Source organism: Acomys russatus, chromosome 27, assembly GCF_903995435.1.
Source record: "Acomys russatus chromosome 27, mAcoRus1.1, whole genome shotgun sequence".
NCBI lineage: Eukaryota > Metazoa > Chordata > Mammalia > Rodentia > Muridae > Acomys > Acomys russatus.
The window spans coordinates 10,136,491-10,153,898 of NC_067163.1; the positions used below are offsets into that span (position 1 = coordinate 10,136,491).

The following is a 17,408-nucleotide window of genomic DNA, read 5'->3' on the forward strand; positions in this document are numbered from 1 at the left end:
AAGTTTGGTGTTGACCTCTGCTTGGATTTCAGTCCATTACACATCATCCACTGGGGGATTTACCTCTGTCATACTAACACCCCTTCATGATTGCCGGCATACAAAATAAATAGTAGGACAATTCCTTGACATCCCCAAGATTATAATCTAGTAGGAAAAACAAAAATAATATTTAAAAATATAGATAGCAAAGTGAAGATTATTCTGCAAGTAAGAACATCAAACAGCTTTCAGATCTCAAGGTGTTCAGTCTACAAAGTGCCGTTGAGATGGCAAAGAAGAAGGCAAGTTGATGTCCATAGCCAGGAAGGTGGACGCCCCCATAAGTGAGAGCGTGTTGGTAGGATGTGGCAGAGTCACTCTTTCTGCATTGCCCTGTGGCATGTGGATTGGCTGCCATTTATTTGGCCTGTTCACACAAGCATGATTGAGTACTGCATATCTTCCTGCAAAACTCACAGACTTCCCATGGATGCTGTGGTTTCTTCTCTCACTATCATTATCCCTTCCTTCTCCCACCCATGTCATCTCCAAGATCCTGACAAGAGTTGTCTAATACACCAAAGATTATAGATTCAGTTTTCATTTCTTGGATCCAAGCCATGGGACTTCACAAGTTCAAGACTAGGTGTCTACCTTCACCCAAGGAAAGTAGGAACTGACATGGGGCCTATGCTTCGGGCGAGAGTTCTTCATGAGAGATGCGGTTACTAGAGAGGGAAGAAGAAGGTGCCATGAATTAGGCTCACTCCCTGTTAGGTACCCCATAGTACCCACAGGAGCTGAAGACCATCAAATTCACACAGCATCTTCCTTGAGCTATTTCCATCTGCCTACTCCACGGACACACTTTGTGTCTTTACTCTGTCCTCTACCCCCAATGCCACTCCTGATATGTAGCACCTCTGCCTATGCCCAGCTCAGCTGTCCTTTGTGTCTGGTGCCACAGAAGGACTTGAGGCCCTCATATGTGCTGGACAGGTGCTCTACCACCAAGCTACAGAGCTTGGCCTGCTCTGCATGCCTTAACTGGTATACATGGGTCTTTTGATCTAACTGAACTCTAAGGTCTTGTACTACTGTCTTTGAAAAAAAAAATTCTACATAAAACATGAAGTCTTATGCTTCATTTTTTTCTTCCCTTTGTCTTTGATTTATATCTCTCTGTCTGTGTTTCTGTCTCTCTTGTGTATGTGGCAGGGGCGGAGGGTTATATAATGGGTGTGGTCCTAAGGAGTAAGCAGAGCAGTATCTCAGTTTTTCTCCGTTGCAGGGTGGCTTGTGGCCTCTCTATGGTTGACAGAACTCATTGATGGTGTCTTCTTATTTACTTATTTATTTACGTTGGATTCTTATTCTCAAAATAAATATTGTAGTTCAAGGCAGTGTTAAATTAGGACTACCCAGATATAGAAGGTGAGAATACCTAAGACACATCCATACTTTTTTCTGCTCTCAAAGATGAAGATGAGGCATTTGTGCCTAGTTCTGAGTGTTCCCAGGGACTAGTGTTAAATACATTGAACGGTGTTTCTTACCTCCACCCTTAGGACCTAGTGTCCTCCACCCCTGCACCACCACATCTTCCTGTTCTCTTCTTGTTTTTGCCTTGAGTCAAATTATTTCACCAGAATCAAGTCTCTTCAGGAAGATGGACCTTGAAGGATGTCCACACCAGGCCTCTCAAGACTGCACATTGTAAGTTGTATCTTATAATTTTGTTATTTTCCTATTCACAGTCATTTTTTCTTTCTTCACCTGCTCCTATGTGTGATTTCAAAGCTATATTTCTTCTTCTTATGCTAGCATAAACTGTTAGAAGGCAACAGACATAATTGTTTTGTAATAAATGTTTGTAGAAAATAGTTTGCAAAAATGTTTAATAACAACATTTTCAAAATGATCCATGCATTTGTCCTTTTCCAAATAAAAGGAAGAGAACACATCCTGCACTCAGGTTATTGCTTTAAAATTGTAGTGTGCTAAAAATGGTATAAAAAGGAATAAATGTAGTACATGACAAAGAGAGACACATGGTTTATCTTTTATCAGGTGAGATAAAATATTATAATTAATTCTAATTTATGTTTCATTGCAGAGAACTATGAGTTTTTAGAGGTTTACATTTCCTATTGATGTATGATTTATTGCAATAAAAACCTGTGAGATTTAAGAGATTGTGTGAGATTAGAAAGGGCAAAGAGATTCTCAGAGCTCAGTGCAAACACCCATGACTAAATAAAACTCTCATGCTAAACCCTAAACACCTGAAATGGGAAGATTTATTAATAACCTTTCACTCTAGGCTTTTTAGTCCTGGAAAGGTGCTATGATGCAGCATAACAAATCACATTAGGGATCCCCTCAGATGGATCAGATTTCAAATTTGCATAAATTCGACTTGCAAGACAAAAGACAAAATGTCTAAGTTTAATGCACTTTTATTTTCTCTAGAAAATGCCATTTATAACTGGCCTCTTGTAGCATCTCAGCCAGTTACTGAGCACACAGGCCACTCTAACAGAGGTGAGTCCCACTCCATCTTTAAGCCGTTTCCTGTCTGTACATTCATCTTACACAGGAGCAGGCAGCATTGATGAGTATTTTGAAGAATCCACATTGGAATGTCAGCCTCAAATGGGTCAAGCAAAGTCTCCCACTCGGCAGCATTATCTTTATTACCCAGCCAGGTGCCTTGACGATGTGGTGACTGTCCACTGGTGAGCAAGGACATATCAATCACCACACTGTCCTAGGACTTCATTGCTCAACTCCTTACAGCCACAGTGGAAAAGTCTGCAACCAAAAGCAACATGACCCAGTACTCTGGAGGCTGAAGCAGGAGAGTTGCAGGGATGGGGTGGGCTGGGCTGGGCTACACAATCAAACCCTGTCTCAAAACAAAACAAGCAATAACATAAAGGCCATGAGACGCTTTCCACAGCGCCTATATCCACGCGCATTTCTTGCCTCCGTGTACAAGGTCACTCTTCTCTGCATCATTGTCAGCATGTATCTTTACTCTTTTGATATCACTCAATCTAACCAGCACAAGGGAGAATCCTCCTGATTCTGATTTGCCCTTCAGCTCACCACTTTGGCTGTCCTCGTGCCCAACCTGCCAGCCACATGCAGCCAAAGATAAATATGCCACAATGCGAAAAACATAAATTAATTTAAAACATTATGAGATTCCCCCCCCCCGTTGGTAACTTGATTGTGTGGTTTCTCGAGGGTGAAATTTATAAATGGCAATGTTGTGTTACAATGTTGAAGGGTTTTGTAACCCAGAGTGTGTAATTTCCTGTGCCTTTCACATCAACTGTTTTGACATTAGAGGTAGATGACAATAAAATTACAATGTACACCAGCGAAGAGCAACATCTCAGCTGCTTTCTGCTGTCAATGAGCAATGTGCGATATTCATGAAGAAGTTCATCTTGCCCAGTTGCCCACCCATTGTGCCCTCCTACCAGGTAGCCCCACAGGGACATATGTAACTCCCATCTCCCCAGTTCCGCCCAGAGTAAGGAATCTCTACTAGTTCTGTGTGTTTGCCCGCAAAGGCATTCGGTGAGTGTTCTATCTCCTATCTGCATGCACCAACCACTGTTTGAGCTAGTAATCTGGTTAAAAGGAAGGTCAAAGGTTGTCCAGAGTTGGAAGTACTGTAAATATGACCTTCCCTAGATCCTGCTGTTTGCATATATTATTTTGAGAAAAACCAAATAACTCATTATACACATAACATTTTAAAAGAAATGCCTACAGTTTAGAAAAAGGAATGAAAGAGGAAACTATGTGTATATACAACTCACACTTAAGTATTTATTTTCCATATGCCTATATACTTTTCTAAAGAAACAATGTTATAATGGGACATATTCATGACTAAAGAGAACATGCCCAAAGTATTTTCCAAATGACCACACGTACACATTTACCTAACTTTTAGTGCAAAATTCTGTATTTCCAGGAGTGGGTAAGCACAGGAGGAAAAGTAAATGATGACACACAAATGCTCTGAAGGATTCTCTAGGAGGATTCAGGCCCAGCAGAAGTATTCTGGAAGTGGTCAGAGCTCACCGGGACAAGGTGTGGTAGCTTTGAGGAAGTTCTGTATGTGGATTTATGTCACCTAAGTCAGAAGAGAATGAGGCTTGACAATCTGGAATGTGTAGATAGACCATGAAATGTCTCTCAGGCCTTCTACCAATAATACAGGAGGCTTCTATAAAAATACACGAGGTCTCTCAGCCTCAATGAGTGTAGATAATGCTGAAGGACAGAACACGATTTTTCATTGTTTCTAAAGAGTTATCCCAGCTAGTAGTGGAATACTCCTGAACATCCTTCAAATGTGCTGTGCTTAAAGGACGTAGTTTGTAAAGGGAGCGCATCATGTCAGGTGTCACGCGCACTGGTCCACACATTCATTTTCCAAGTCTTTGTGTTTGCCCTAGCTTAGCTCTGCCCGACTGAGCGCCACCTACCGTCACAGCTGGGCAGGGCGTGGTTCCACTGATGGTTCTTCTCACAGATGAGAGGCTCATCATCACTCAGCGTGTACCCTGGGTCACAGCTGAAGGTCACTGTAGATCTGATACCAAAGTTACTGCCGTGCCGATGACCATTCACAGGGATGCCCGGGTCCAGGCAGGAGTCAGATTCCAGAGTTACACCTGCATGTGCAGAGAAAACACATGGCTGAAAGGGCCTGTTTGTGTAATTGAAAAGAAAAAAAAAACCCGCTATATTATAAGCTATAATATTTTCCCAGATATGCGCAGATCCAGTGAACTCTCCATTACCGAATTGATTATTTCACACCCAACAGTTCATTAATGCAAAAAGCAATGTTTCCAAATGTCTGCTTGTGTTTTTTAAATTAAAGACTGTCATCTTGGTGTGTTCCTCTCCAGGTCATACAGAAATGGTGTGACCTTGAATAATTCAGTGGTGTCTCTGGGTTTTACTTTTGTCCCCACTCCCCACTCCAGGAAATCAATGGACTGTTAAGAGAACACCAAGCTACATCTCATTCCATCTCTTTTCCCTCCCTGTTTCTCTTTGCTCTTACGTTTTGACTTTCAGTCAGGTTTGGCAGCTGCACCGCATTGCTCCTATGCCTGCACACATAGAGCCAAGCACACACACTGAACACGGTTTAGAATTGCATAGAGAGTGGGCTTTCTAAAACTATGTTCTATACATCTACAGTTTTAAAATCTGCATTCCACCTGCCATTTGCCTATGCTATAAGATAAGCTGGGATATAAAAAGAACTAGGTCACCTCAATCTGAGACTTTCTGTCTTTCCTTATATTTCTCTTTTCCAGAATAATCTATTAAAGAACGTGAGGATCAAGGAAGAGAACATCTCTGTGATATTTGTGTAGAGAAATGAAAATTCCCTACAGTGCACCCCTCCAGCAAAAAGCTCACACACAGACTGTAGTGTCAGGCTGCTAACCAAATGTCATAAAATGATTTAGCAATCAGACTTTCTTGGCCCCTATATTGACTTCCTGGATCCCCAGACTGGCCCTTTGGACTTTAGTAGAGTGAGGTGACTAGTACAGATAGGTTTTCCTTTTTGAAGTCAAATATGTGATTCATAAAATCCAGAGTAACTGTTTAGAAAAACAGTAATGTTTTCCTAGTAGCACGGGAGACTATGACTCAAGAAGTGATGGAGCTGCCAGGCCACAGAGAGGCTAGCAGCTGAGAGATAGCTTCTAAATACTGGGGCTTTCCCAGGGCTCGGCAGCAGCCTGACATCCTTGGAGGATGTTTCCTGAGTCAGAACCATCTTGATTATTCTCTGTGGGTGTATGTTTGTGAACATAGGGATCGCCCTGGTTATCCCCAGTGGGAGTTTCCTGGGGGCTGAGGCTATTCTGGTTATCTGCGGTGAATGTTTCCTGAGAATGGGGCCCATTCGGATTACATGCCTTGGGCATTTCATCGGGACTATGCTGTTATCTACAGTAGTTTTCTAGCATCAGGACACCCTGCTTATCCCCATGATCTCTTAGTTGCTGTATCAGTTTTTCCAGCCTACAGGCACATAAGTGGGGAAGGAGATCAGCCACCCTTCAGCGAATCCTTCAATCATACCTGTGTAGACACCACCACCTGAAGAGCCCCCTCAGCCCTCCATATTTGGATGGAGTACCACATACTTGACCTTCTGGGTTCTCTTCAAGTGTGCTCCCTGTCTTCCCCTCACGTGTGCTCCCTGTCTTTACCTCATGGGTGCTCCCTGTCTTCCCCTCATGTGTGCTCCCTGTTTTCACCTCATGTGTGCTCCCTGCCACAGCATGGAAAGGGTGTTCTTACTCCGAGATAGCTCTTGGAGTTAACAATTAAGCAAATGAACAAGCCTAGGGAACACTGTTCAAACAGATGTTTGAAGAGTCGGGAATTCATAGGGCTGTGACTCGAGCCTCCCAGGATAAAACCCAATATGGATTTTCAGTCACATTTTCAAAAGTTGGAGGTGGACAAAAAGCAAATTGGAAAGAGTTGCATTTTTTTTTTTTTTTTTTTTTTTACCTATAATTATTCTCCTTATATAGTCATTGTAGGTCCTTAAAAACAATGGGTCAGGGTTTCCATAGATACAAAGCATAATGACACCAACTGCACCACAGCAGGTGCTATGGCCCGGGTCATCACTGGTGAGCACCAGTCTGCAAAACCTTTATTCTTCTCTTTATGTCTCTGTCCTCCCCTCCTTCCCCTCCTCTCACCTCTCCTTTCCCTTCCATCTCCTCCTCTCCTCCCTTTCTTTCTCCTCTTCTCCTCTCCCCTTTCCTATCCTCTCATTTTTTGCTTTGTTCCTTCCTCTTCTTTCCCGCCCCTCCCCCTCCTCTCCTCTAAGTCCCTCTTCTGTGTCCTCCTCTCCTCTCTTCTCCCCTTTCCCTTCCCTTTGTTTCCTCCCCTTTCCCTCCATCTCCTCATGTCTCTCTCTCTCTCTCCTTTTTCCCACCCTCTCCTCCTTTATCCTTTTCTTGCCTTCCTTTCCTTTTTCTTTCTCCTCGTCTCTTCCTCTCCTCCTCCTCTTCACACTGTCCTCCCGTCTCCTCTCCTTTTCATTCTTTCTGCTCTCCATCTCTTCTCTCACCATACACATATCCATTTTCTATGGAAACACGTTTGACCCTCACGACCTGCACAACATGCTCTCACATTGCTGATGTGGAAGCAGCCACGGGATGATGGCTTCACACAACAGTGAAATTCATAATTTATAATGAAACCCCTTTCCATACAAACTTAGCTTCAAAAATAGAAAAACAGTTAAGGGAAAGCAAATCAGAACTTTGTGTTGATTGTTCATCAGAAGTGAATCTAGAGAGACAACTAGAAAGTCATACTGGCTATTCAAGAGCAAATTAGCTCATGCTTGAGTGTTTTTGTTTGTTTTTTAAAAAACAATAAACAATAGTACAGATGTGAGTTGAATAATATGAAAACACTATGTTTCTAATGTAGTGTGTGTGTGTGTGTGTGTGTGCGCATGTGTGTGTGTGTTTGTAGTATTATAGCCATAAATTTAATAATCAATTTGCCTAAAGCAGGGCTGGTCCAAGAATTCCCACAAAACCCAGAAGTGGGAAAGTGCACACACAGGATTGCAGAGTGAGTGACAGAAACAAAGCCAGGTCTCCAAGAATGGACTGGGGTTGGTGTGATCAGGATTTCTGGGGTGGGTGCACACAGTAACACACTGTCAGAACTCTACTTCACCTGCCCTGGCCTCAACCTCACATCACAAACAAAAGAGAGACCAATGGCTAGCTTTTGGGAAGAGAGATGCATTTTGATTCTGTTCAGTTTCTCAGCCAAAACATTCAAGTGCTGACATTTGACCTAAATCTGACACGAACATACCTCTTTTCCCCTCGGGCCTTTGCAAACAGGTGACAATGAGGGTGTTTCTTGGCAAGCAAAGGCAAGTGATTGTTTTCATAGTCAACTTGTGTTGCTCACATTCCCATGTGGTTGATATGAGTCTTACTTTGTGTAAGCTGTCAATCACAGACTGGGGTAACTAAAGTGTCTATATGCATGCCTTCCCTCCAAGAAGGTATAATTGGACAGACACACACACACACACACACACACACACACACACACACACACACACACACACACACACACACACACGCACACACACACTCACGAGAGAAAATTTCTTAACTCTTAAATTTATTATTTTTTTTAAAGATTTATTTTATGTATATGTTGAATATATGCAAATGTATCATTGTGTGTGATACACATACAGGTACATAGAGATTTCAGAAGATTGTGGTGTGTTAGACACTCTGGAGCTGAAGTTGCTGAGAGATGTGGGAGCTGGGAACTGAACTCCAGTCCTTTGTAAGAGCAGCAAGTGCTTTTAACTGCTGAGCCATCTCTTCAGGTGGCTCACAATGTATACATACATATGTATACATACACACATATATAGACACACATAGATGTATTGTATAATTAATTTATTTACAAGCTTTTGGTCCAAGAATTACCAGAGTTAGAATTTATTATCATTCATTTTTAATGAGAACTATCATAACCCTATATGTACAGTGTGTATATATGTAAAACACAGGGAAGTGCATCCAGAGTGCTGCTATGGCTGACTAGCAGAGGTTCTGTCAGAGGTTAGCAGAGTTGATGGTGGAGGAAGAGGGAAGGCAGGAATAGACTAAAGAAGATGGCATATCCCCATCATGCATGTATAAAATCATGTGCATGTGTAATATATAGCTACCATTACAATGTAGGCAATTTACTTTTGATTAAAGTCTCAAAATAAGAATATTCTGCCCAACAGAGTCATGGCTCCTTTAGGGATGTCTTCACTCTGTTTTCATGTTAAGGCACTCTCAATGAAGCCTGAAGCAGCTTTTTGGTTTTGGTTTTGGTTGACTCTTGTTAAAAACCAACTCCTATGGAGAAGCCCCCTGGTGGGTGTCCAAAGTTTATTTATATAAATACAGCTATAAAATGATATAGCTTCTCCTCATGACTTCAGAGGCCAGCCTGAAAAGGAAACTGAGACTGGCCTGTGGAACACACTGCAGCCATCACGGCCTACCGACTGTCAACTGCTCACAGCAACCACTTGGCCTTTGTTAGACACAGCTGGAGTTTAATTCCTTTCCGCCTCTGATCTAATGTTTGCCACCCTGGAAAATGCAACCCACTCACATGACCTCACAGACCAGGGTGTTCTGCCCAGCACCCTGGCAACTGAGCCCAGTGAGCACTCAGGAAACAGCACTAGTAAAATGTCCTAATGCCCTGTATTACTTCTAGCCAATTGGTATATCTCACACACACACACACACACATATATATGTGTGTGTGTGTGTGTGTGTGTGTGTGTGTGTGTGTGTGTATAATATGTTATATAGTATATTGTATAGTATATAATAAGGTAATACTATAACAATTATATTAATACTTACTAATTATATACTATATAGTAATATAACATTAATGTGTACTAAGAGAATACAATTCATCAAAGTAAATAATGACTATATCATTTTACTTTGTAATAGGTTATTGATATTTATTAGGGAACCTAAAGCAATATCCCACCCTCCAAAACACTCTGTAGGAGACTTTCTGAAACTACTTGACACTCAGATTATCTATGGAATCAGCCCATTTGTCTTCACATACAAAGGCAAGCACAGGTGCCCCTACCACCTATGGTACAGTGTCCTGTCCTGGGTGCCAGCTGGGACTACTTACTTTCATAGTGGATGAGGAAGCCAACATTAGCCCGGCTACTGTCAGTGGTAAACAGCAGGTACATGTAGTTGCCGGTGCTGATAAGGAACTGTGGCGCCTGGGTGCCATGGTACTCTCCGATCAGTGGGGATGAGCTGGCTGGCCCATCCCGTACTTCCAGAGTATCATAATTCACTTCTGTCTGGAACCTGGGGAAAACCAAGCAGAGTCATGTCACCTTACACACTTGCCCAACTGTGTCACTCCTAGTAAGATGTCAAGTGATAAGGTCATTGAAATATATATGTATATATTGTACTGTTTGCAAGAAGAGACAGCACACCGTAAACTTGCTACCATATCTGTTTTCTATCTATAAAACAACAGACTATAAAGAAAGTCATTATCCACCTCTGGAAAAAAATATGTAAACTATGTAAGTTCCCTTAGACAGATAGATGATAGAAGACAGATAAATGGATGATGGGCAGATGTTATATAGATGATAAATGATAAACAGATTGTGTATAATATAATATATTTTACATATATTCTATATAATAGATGCTATTCAGGTAATTAGATGATAGGTACATAGAACCACCAATGATACATAGATATTAGATATATAATAGGTGATGCGTAGACATGTGACAGATACATGGGTGAGGGTGACCGGTTAAGAGAGATTGATGAAGTATCAGTACAATACAACCTTCAGTAGTGAAACAGTCCCTGATTACACATTTTGCACCATTTTTACAATCCTCTGTTTCACATGTTATAGACATCTTGAAATAGACGCACTGAAGAAGAATGCTCCCGTTAGGAAAGAGGGACTTCACAGCATATGCTATTTAAATATTTTTCCTGAAAACCACATTGTGCTTTTTTTTTAAATTCACACCAACCCTTGAGGGACCAACACTGAACAAACTGCTACTTCAGAAACTCAGTGATGCCATAATGATTTGGGAAAGCCAGGACGGCTTCCAGATAGTGTTTAACTCTGCTTGTACTTCCAGTGAACCCAGCCTGCAATTATATTTATATAAAGCTGAGGCACCCAGGTCCCCTCGGTGCAATGATGGCGCCATTCTGGGCACTGAGATAATTTCTTAAATGAGCCCATCTCATCCTCCAAGAGCTAACTCGGTTTCCAAGTGCTTCTCTTGGCTCTGTGGGAGCAACTCGGCATTGTACGCACGCCTCTGACTCACTGGGTAACTGAGCCAAATGTGCGTCTGAAGATAGGGCACCATTCCCCTGCTGGGCTCTGACTATTGCTAGGAAGAGAAGGGAGCCAGCTCAGTTTATTTGAACATCTCTACAGTAGCAAAAGGATGCTGAGCCTTATTTAACGACACCGACCTGTTCATCATCAATGTGGATGTTGCTCTGCGAAGGCACAGCAATGTTATGTTCTCTACAAAAACTAGGCTGCCGCTCTGAGTTCTGTTCTTCCATACGGGGGAATTCAAACAATGTGTCTTGGGTTGCTAGACCAGAATGGCACATGAGGTTGGTGGAGCCCCTCTGACTTTATTACTTTAAACAGCTGTTCTAAAGATGCTGCGATGCACCAGGTATTTGAGTTCAAGTTCCAAAGCTCTGCAGAAGCATGGAATCATGCATTGGGATCTTGAATCTTCATGGAAAAACTTTCATGTTTTTTAACCTCAGACAGCTAGGACTAATAAAATACACCCATTGATGGAACTACAAATGACTATCCTGAGTGAGATAACCAAGACTCAGAAAGACATACATGGTGTATACACTTATAATTGGATATTAGCCCAACATGGATGTCCTCTGAGAGTCTTCTCTCAGTGCGGGATCAGGACAGATGCTGGAGCTCACTATTGAACTCCAGGTGAGAGTGGTATGGAAGAATGGGGAGATATAAGGACCAAGAGGACCCACAAAAAGACCATGAAGATCTGGAGCCAGGGGGGCCCTGCACAAATTGATGTATCAACCAAGGTCAATGCATGCAGTAAACCTAGACCGCCCCCCCCCATTCAGATCTAGCCAATGGACAGCTCATTCTCCATGGCTTTGAGGAGAGCGGGAACTGACTCTGACGTGAACTCTGGTGTCCCCTAATTGACCACTTCCCCTTGGTGGGAAGGCCTAGTGGAACTCAGAGGAAGGGGAGGCAGGCTATCCAGATGAGACCTGATAGGCTGTGATCATATGGTAGGGGAGGAGGTCCCCTTTCTGACACAGGTCTAGGGGAGGGGAATAGGGTGAAAGAGGGAGGTGGGGGGAAACGTGAAGATACAAGCGAGGGGATAACAATCAGGACGTAATCTGAATAAATTATTTTTAAAAAATACAAATTAAAAAACCTGTAACTTCTCGTTGCTTGTCATGCTAGGCAGCCTCACATCTTTGCATGGCCAGACCAACTGTACAGAACCCAAATCTTATTTTTGCAGACCCAATATCAGTGATGAACCAAGAACTAACTAAAACAGTGTCAAAAAATTCGTCTTTAAAGAGTTGAGCACTGATTGCATCTAGGTTTAATGTCTAAAATTCCTAGGAATATTAGCCACTCAGATAGCATTAACGCAATATTATACAAAAATAATATTGAAAATATTACACTAAGGATACTTTAGCATGAAATTTCCTTCAAGCAACTGATATTATATGGTCAAATGAGACCATGAAATTAATACTTTTACTAAACGATATGTATCTGACCTGAGGGTGTTTAGTTCAATTTTTCTCCAATGAAAGGAAGCGTAAGGATTACCAGAACATCAAATTTCACATATCAAAAACTTACAGATATTTTTAATGATTAATGTTGCCTGAATGGTCACTCATCAATAGACATGGATCGTTTTCCCTTTTTTGGAACAATTATCCTACTAAAAAGTAGGACCATCCGAACAGAGATGTGGGTAATTATGAATAAAAAATAATTAGTAATGATAGTTCAACTACCTCTTTAAGACTTTTTGTCCTGATATTTTGAATTGTTGGAAAACTAGGAAGAAGATATCATACATTTTGAGGTAACAAATTAATAGTATTACAACATGGAGCACAAATTGTCAGAGACTAAATCTTTTAAGCAAAGATGTGTTTTACATGTATGTATGTATGTATGTATGTATCTATATATTGCACAAAATATACATATTTTACAGACCTGAAATTGATTTCAGTGTTGAGACGAATGGCAGAGTGTCTCATGCTGGAGCCTGAACCGTGTACTTAATTTTGCATATCATTATCATATGTTCAGGTTGCTAAGCCAGACTGTGTCCCTGTCATAGCAGCTCATGGGCACTGGGTAGGCTCTTAGTCTAACCCTGATACTGGCTCTGCAACTTTCAGCTGCCTCTCGGTGCTGGTGGCCTCTCTAGAACTGAAGAAGTCTTTTCTGTGATTTCATTCAAGATAGAGAAGGGCGCAACAGGGTGGAGAGCTGCTTCCACGGAACAGCACATAGCCAAGCTCCCAATCCCAAGTTCCCAAAACAGACTCTAGGTAAGACCAGTAAATGTCCATCCAAGATGCTTCCCCACAGGCAACCCAGAGCTGAGACCTCACGGTGCCCACGGGATAGCAGGACCATGAGCACAGCATGGGTGTTTCCGACCCTGGTCCTTGTTCCCCATCTTCCCTGGGGACTGGACCGTGTTGATGCTTTAAGCTCTATTTACACAACACAGGAAGTGTACCTGAAATTCCAGGTACCAAAGCAGTGGAAAAGGTTTTAGTCTCACCTGTCGAATGTTATTTTGATGGAATGTCCTGCTTTGGCTTCAATGATCCATTCACAATTTAAAGAATCTTTGTAATATCCTGGCCATCCTGGAGGTAAGATGACCCCACTAGAAGCCGTCAGGTGCCCACCACATGGAGCTGGAAGAAGATATACACATCTGTCAAGAAAAAAGTCAAATCCAGGAAGGCACAGCACAGCAATCTCTCACTAGAGGTGGGCACTGTGTGGTTGGTTATTCATGGGAATCAGTGTTTATACATCAAGCAAAACATCCTTCAGGAAGCCATATGGGATGAAGTCAACAGGTATATCCCGCTGCTTTCTGGGCTTTTACAGTGGGCTAAGCTAGGTTTTTCTGCTATAAAACCCTGGATACATCTGAGATGTCTGTGTTAAATGACCTATAGGGATGTCACTTTCCAACAACCTTCACTCTGCTGAGGTGCATGCAACCATCATGTGTATCTCACACAAGTACCTTCTCATCTGCTTTAAAATCATCTCAAGTCTGAAACTGAGTGTTCTGGGATGCTCTGCTCCATGCAGAATCAAGCCAAGGTCTATTCATTGTATTAATTATGCACAGATGACATGTAATTGCCAATGAATATTACAGATCACAACCAGTGTAGTAAAATTTAGTAAATAATGTGTTAGTTCTTTTTAGGCTTTTTTTTTTTTTTTTTTTTTTTTTTTTATCATAAAATGACCTGTTACTACAGAGGAAAGGGCATTTGGAATATACAAGTTAAGATGAGAGATCCGTATGGTCCAAGAGAATGCTTAGACAATATTTTCTTGGGTAATTTATTTACACAACCCACAAGTTGTGTAAAGTTGCCAGAGAGTCATTTTCAATCTGCAGTTGGGTTTCCTGGAGCAGGGAAGCTTCTAGACTCTGCCACCTATTTACACCACTCCTTATTGATACGTTATATTTTTGCTGAAAAAGTCATCAATTTCATAATGATGTTAAGCTTTATTATTTAGTTTTATCCTTAAATTTATTGTCCTAGCGCTAATGTTTTCTTGAAGAGCTATTTTCCCACAGTTCCTGGGACTTTCCCAGATATTACCTAGTCACAGTGAAGGATGCAAGGGAGAGGCTAAACACAGAGAGCTCTGCTTTGAGGCCACATGGTTTGCAACTGGGATGGCCTTGGCATCTTGGAATGTGCCGGAATGGTTTGTGGTAAGACTCTATCTGTCTGAAGTTATATTGTTACTATAGTAACATTTGTCCCTTGTGAACCCCTCACTGTTATAACCACCCCACCCCAGTTTCTTCCTTACAATTACTGGGGCCTCTTTGTTAGTGACACCAGCGAGGGACTCACACTCACTTTGGATTATTTTTTAATGTTAACTATCATTAGAATAACCTTCTCACAGATTTTTGTCTTTCTTTTAATTTATAAATCTGAGTAGTTAGTTTCCAGATTGTTTTTTTTTTTTTTTTTTTGTCCTTCCTTGGAGGCCTGCAAATGTTACACTTTGAACATGGATTTAGGTGTGCTGCTCTAAATCTTGGTCACATGTGGGTATGCTCCCTCATATCTGAGTGTGATCCCTCACATCTGGGTGTGCTCCCTCACATCTGGGTGTGCTCCCTCACATCTGGGTGTGCTCCCTCACATCTGGGTGTGCTCCCTCACATCTGGGTGTTCTCCCTCACATCTGGGTGTTCTCCCTCACATCTGGGTGTGATCTCTCACATCTGGGTGTTCTCCCTCACATCTGAGTGTGCTCCCTCACACCTGTGTATGTACTTCACATCTTTCCTAACTGAAAGCTTTCTTCTGTGCATGGTCCTGGTTAGGATGTCACTTGGGTCCATATTTCTTGTTGATTCACAATTAATTAGAGGGTATTTTTCCATTTTACATATTTTCTTCTAGTTTTATTCTTATTGTTACTCACGCTACTTTAATTCTAATACAAAAAAGCCTGTGGGTTACATTGATTTTAAAATGTTCATCTTTGATGTAGCTAATAATGTGAGTTATTTAAAAAGTCAGTCCTGGAGAAACACAAGAAATAGGAGTGTTCTATGAGACCAAGAAGCTGTTTGTACAGGACTGCTCTGTAAGGGGCATGAGAGACTGCATATTCTGTCAGAGAAGCAAGAGGCTTCATATTCTGTGAGTAAGGAGAACATCTCCACATTCTATAGGGAATGTGGCATTCTCCGCATCCCTCTTAGGCCACTGCTGCTCTTGCTCACTTCCTCCTGCCTTTCCCTTTCTTCTCTCCTAATTTGCTTCCTGAAAGTCGAACTTTATTCAGTTTCAGCAGCTGCATCGATTGGGGACTCTATTCAACTATTATCAGAGCACTCACCTGCCCTGAGAGACACTCATTTGCAATGAGTAATCGGGTTTCCTGGAGTACAGAAACTTCCAGACTCTGTCACCTATCACCCCTTGCCTCTCTTAAAGGTTTACTTTGCTGAACAACCCCAGCTAGAGTTTGCATTGCACTTCATGGGGTTGGGCCTGGCTCTTCCTAAAGAGGGAAGACTCTTCCACCAATTGTTATTGTGATTGACAGCTTCCCCTCCTACCAGACTTCTCATCCTGCCTTGATCCAGCCCACTTACTCTTCAGGCAAATGCTCACCTCACAGCTTACAGTACATCCCTATACAGTTTATTGCCCACAAAGGCACAAGAAAACTGGGCAGTCAAGAGCAGAGGCCGGAGCCTTGTTATCTTAAACATCTTTCTCACGAAGTCATTTATGCATCAAAGTCAACATAAATGCTTGGTTAGAACACGGTCTGAAAACAGGGCTGCCCACCTCATCAGCCTGAGAGCCCACAAGGGTGAATTTACATATTGGCCCTACACACATGCACATATGGGCAGTGGAGTTGGTGAGTTTAAAAAAGAAGTACATGAAGCTGGGCGGAAAAAGAGGTAGGTGGGAGATAGAATTGTCAGGGAGGGAATGAGCATGGATTTTATGAAAATGTATTACATGCATATTTAAAATTTTCAAAACATTTTTTAAATTTATAAAACAATAACTCTGGAGGTAGGTCTAGGGCAGGATAACTCCAGCGTACTAGACACACACACACCCAAAAAGTATTAACGGGCATCTATGGTGGTAGGGCTCGGCAGATGAGGCCACTGTGCTGGCAGCTGCTGATCTGTGCATTGAGTCGAGCTCAGTTTAGACCTCCTACAGGTCACAGGACTGGTGGCATTATGCCATGCTTGTTTCTGCCCTGCAGAAGGGAAGTGATGGAACTGCATAGGGAAGAGGTCCTCAGTTTACATAAACCTTTTCTGTTTGCTTATTTAAAAGAAATGTGATAACATTAGAAAAACAGGAGAAATAGGAGCCAAGCAAAAATAGTTCCCTATAATTTTAATTAACAAATAGCTCTTAACACCTTTTAGGTTTTTGTTAGCATGAGCTATTACTTATTTAGATATTTTCAGGCGTAGTACATCATGACTCATTATACAGGTTTATGTGGTACTAAGCAGCACAGTTAAATGTTTTCATTAGCATATGTATCTTTGTGTAATCATTCTGTAACAGAATAAGGCTTCAGTAAGGTGATTTTGATCTTGCAAAGTTTGCAGTGGTAGTGAGTCCTGGCATCCAGGTGTGACTTAATTAACCAAAGAAGCCCCGTGATTTGAGCTTTCCGTGATTTGAGCTTTCCATGTTTCTAAGTCTTTGCTCTTGTACTTGTACAAATGACACTAATCAGCAGCACCGTCTGTGGTTGTGAGATCGCTTGTGGTGCTAGTCTACTATTCTAAAAAACAGGTCATGGCTCAAAAGGCGACAGGAACTGTACGTCTCGTGACACCGCCCATCATATATCCTCAGTACCACAGAGCGGGGACATCAGGGTTTTCCCCACAGGCGTGCCAATAACCTAT

The 17,408-nt window shown here is 41.8% G+C and overlaps 1 protein-coding gene across 1 annotated transcript in view; it reads right to left on the reverse strand.

The window, feature by feature from the left end:
* The window catches only part of Csmd1 (CUB and Sushi multiple domains 1), a 1,555,368-nt gene that overhangs the window by 281,999 nt on the left and 1,255,961 nt on the right, over positions 1-17,408 (reverse strand). Inside the window, exons 16-18 of the mRNA XM_051170014.1 lie at positions 13,506-13,644; positions 9,778-9,965; positions 4,494-4,682 (exon numbers count right to left, since the gene is read on the reverse strand). Of these exons, the coding sequence (XP_051025971.1) occupies positions 4,494-4,682; positions 9,778-9,965; positions 13,506-13,644 (516 nt within the window). The remainder of the gene's footprint in view (positions 1-4,493; positions 4,683-9,777; positions 9,966-13,505; positions 13,645-17,408) is intronic.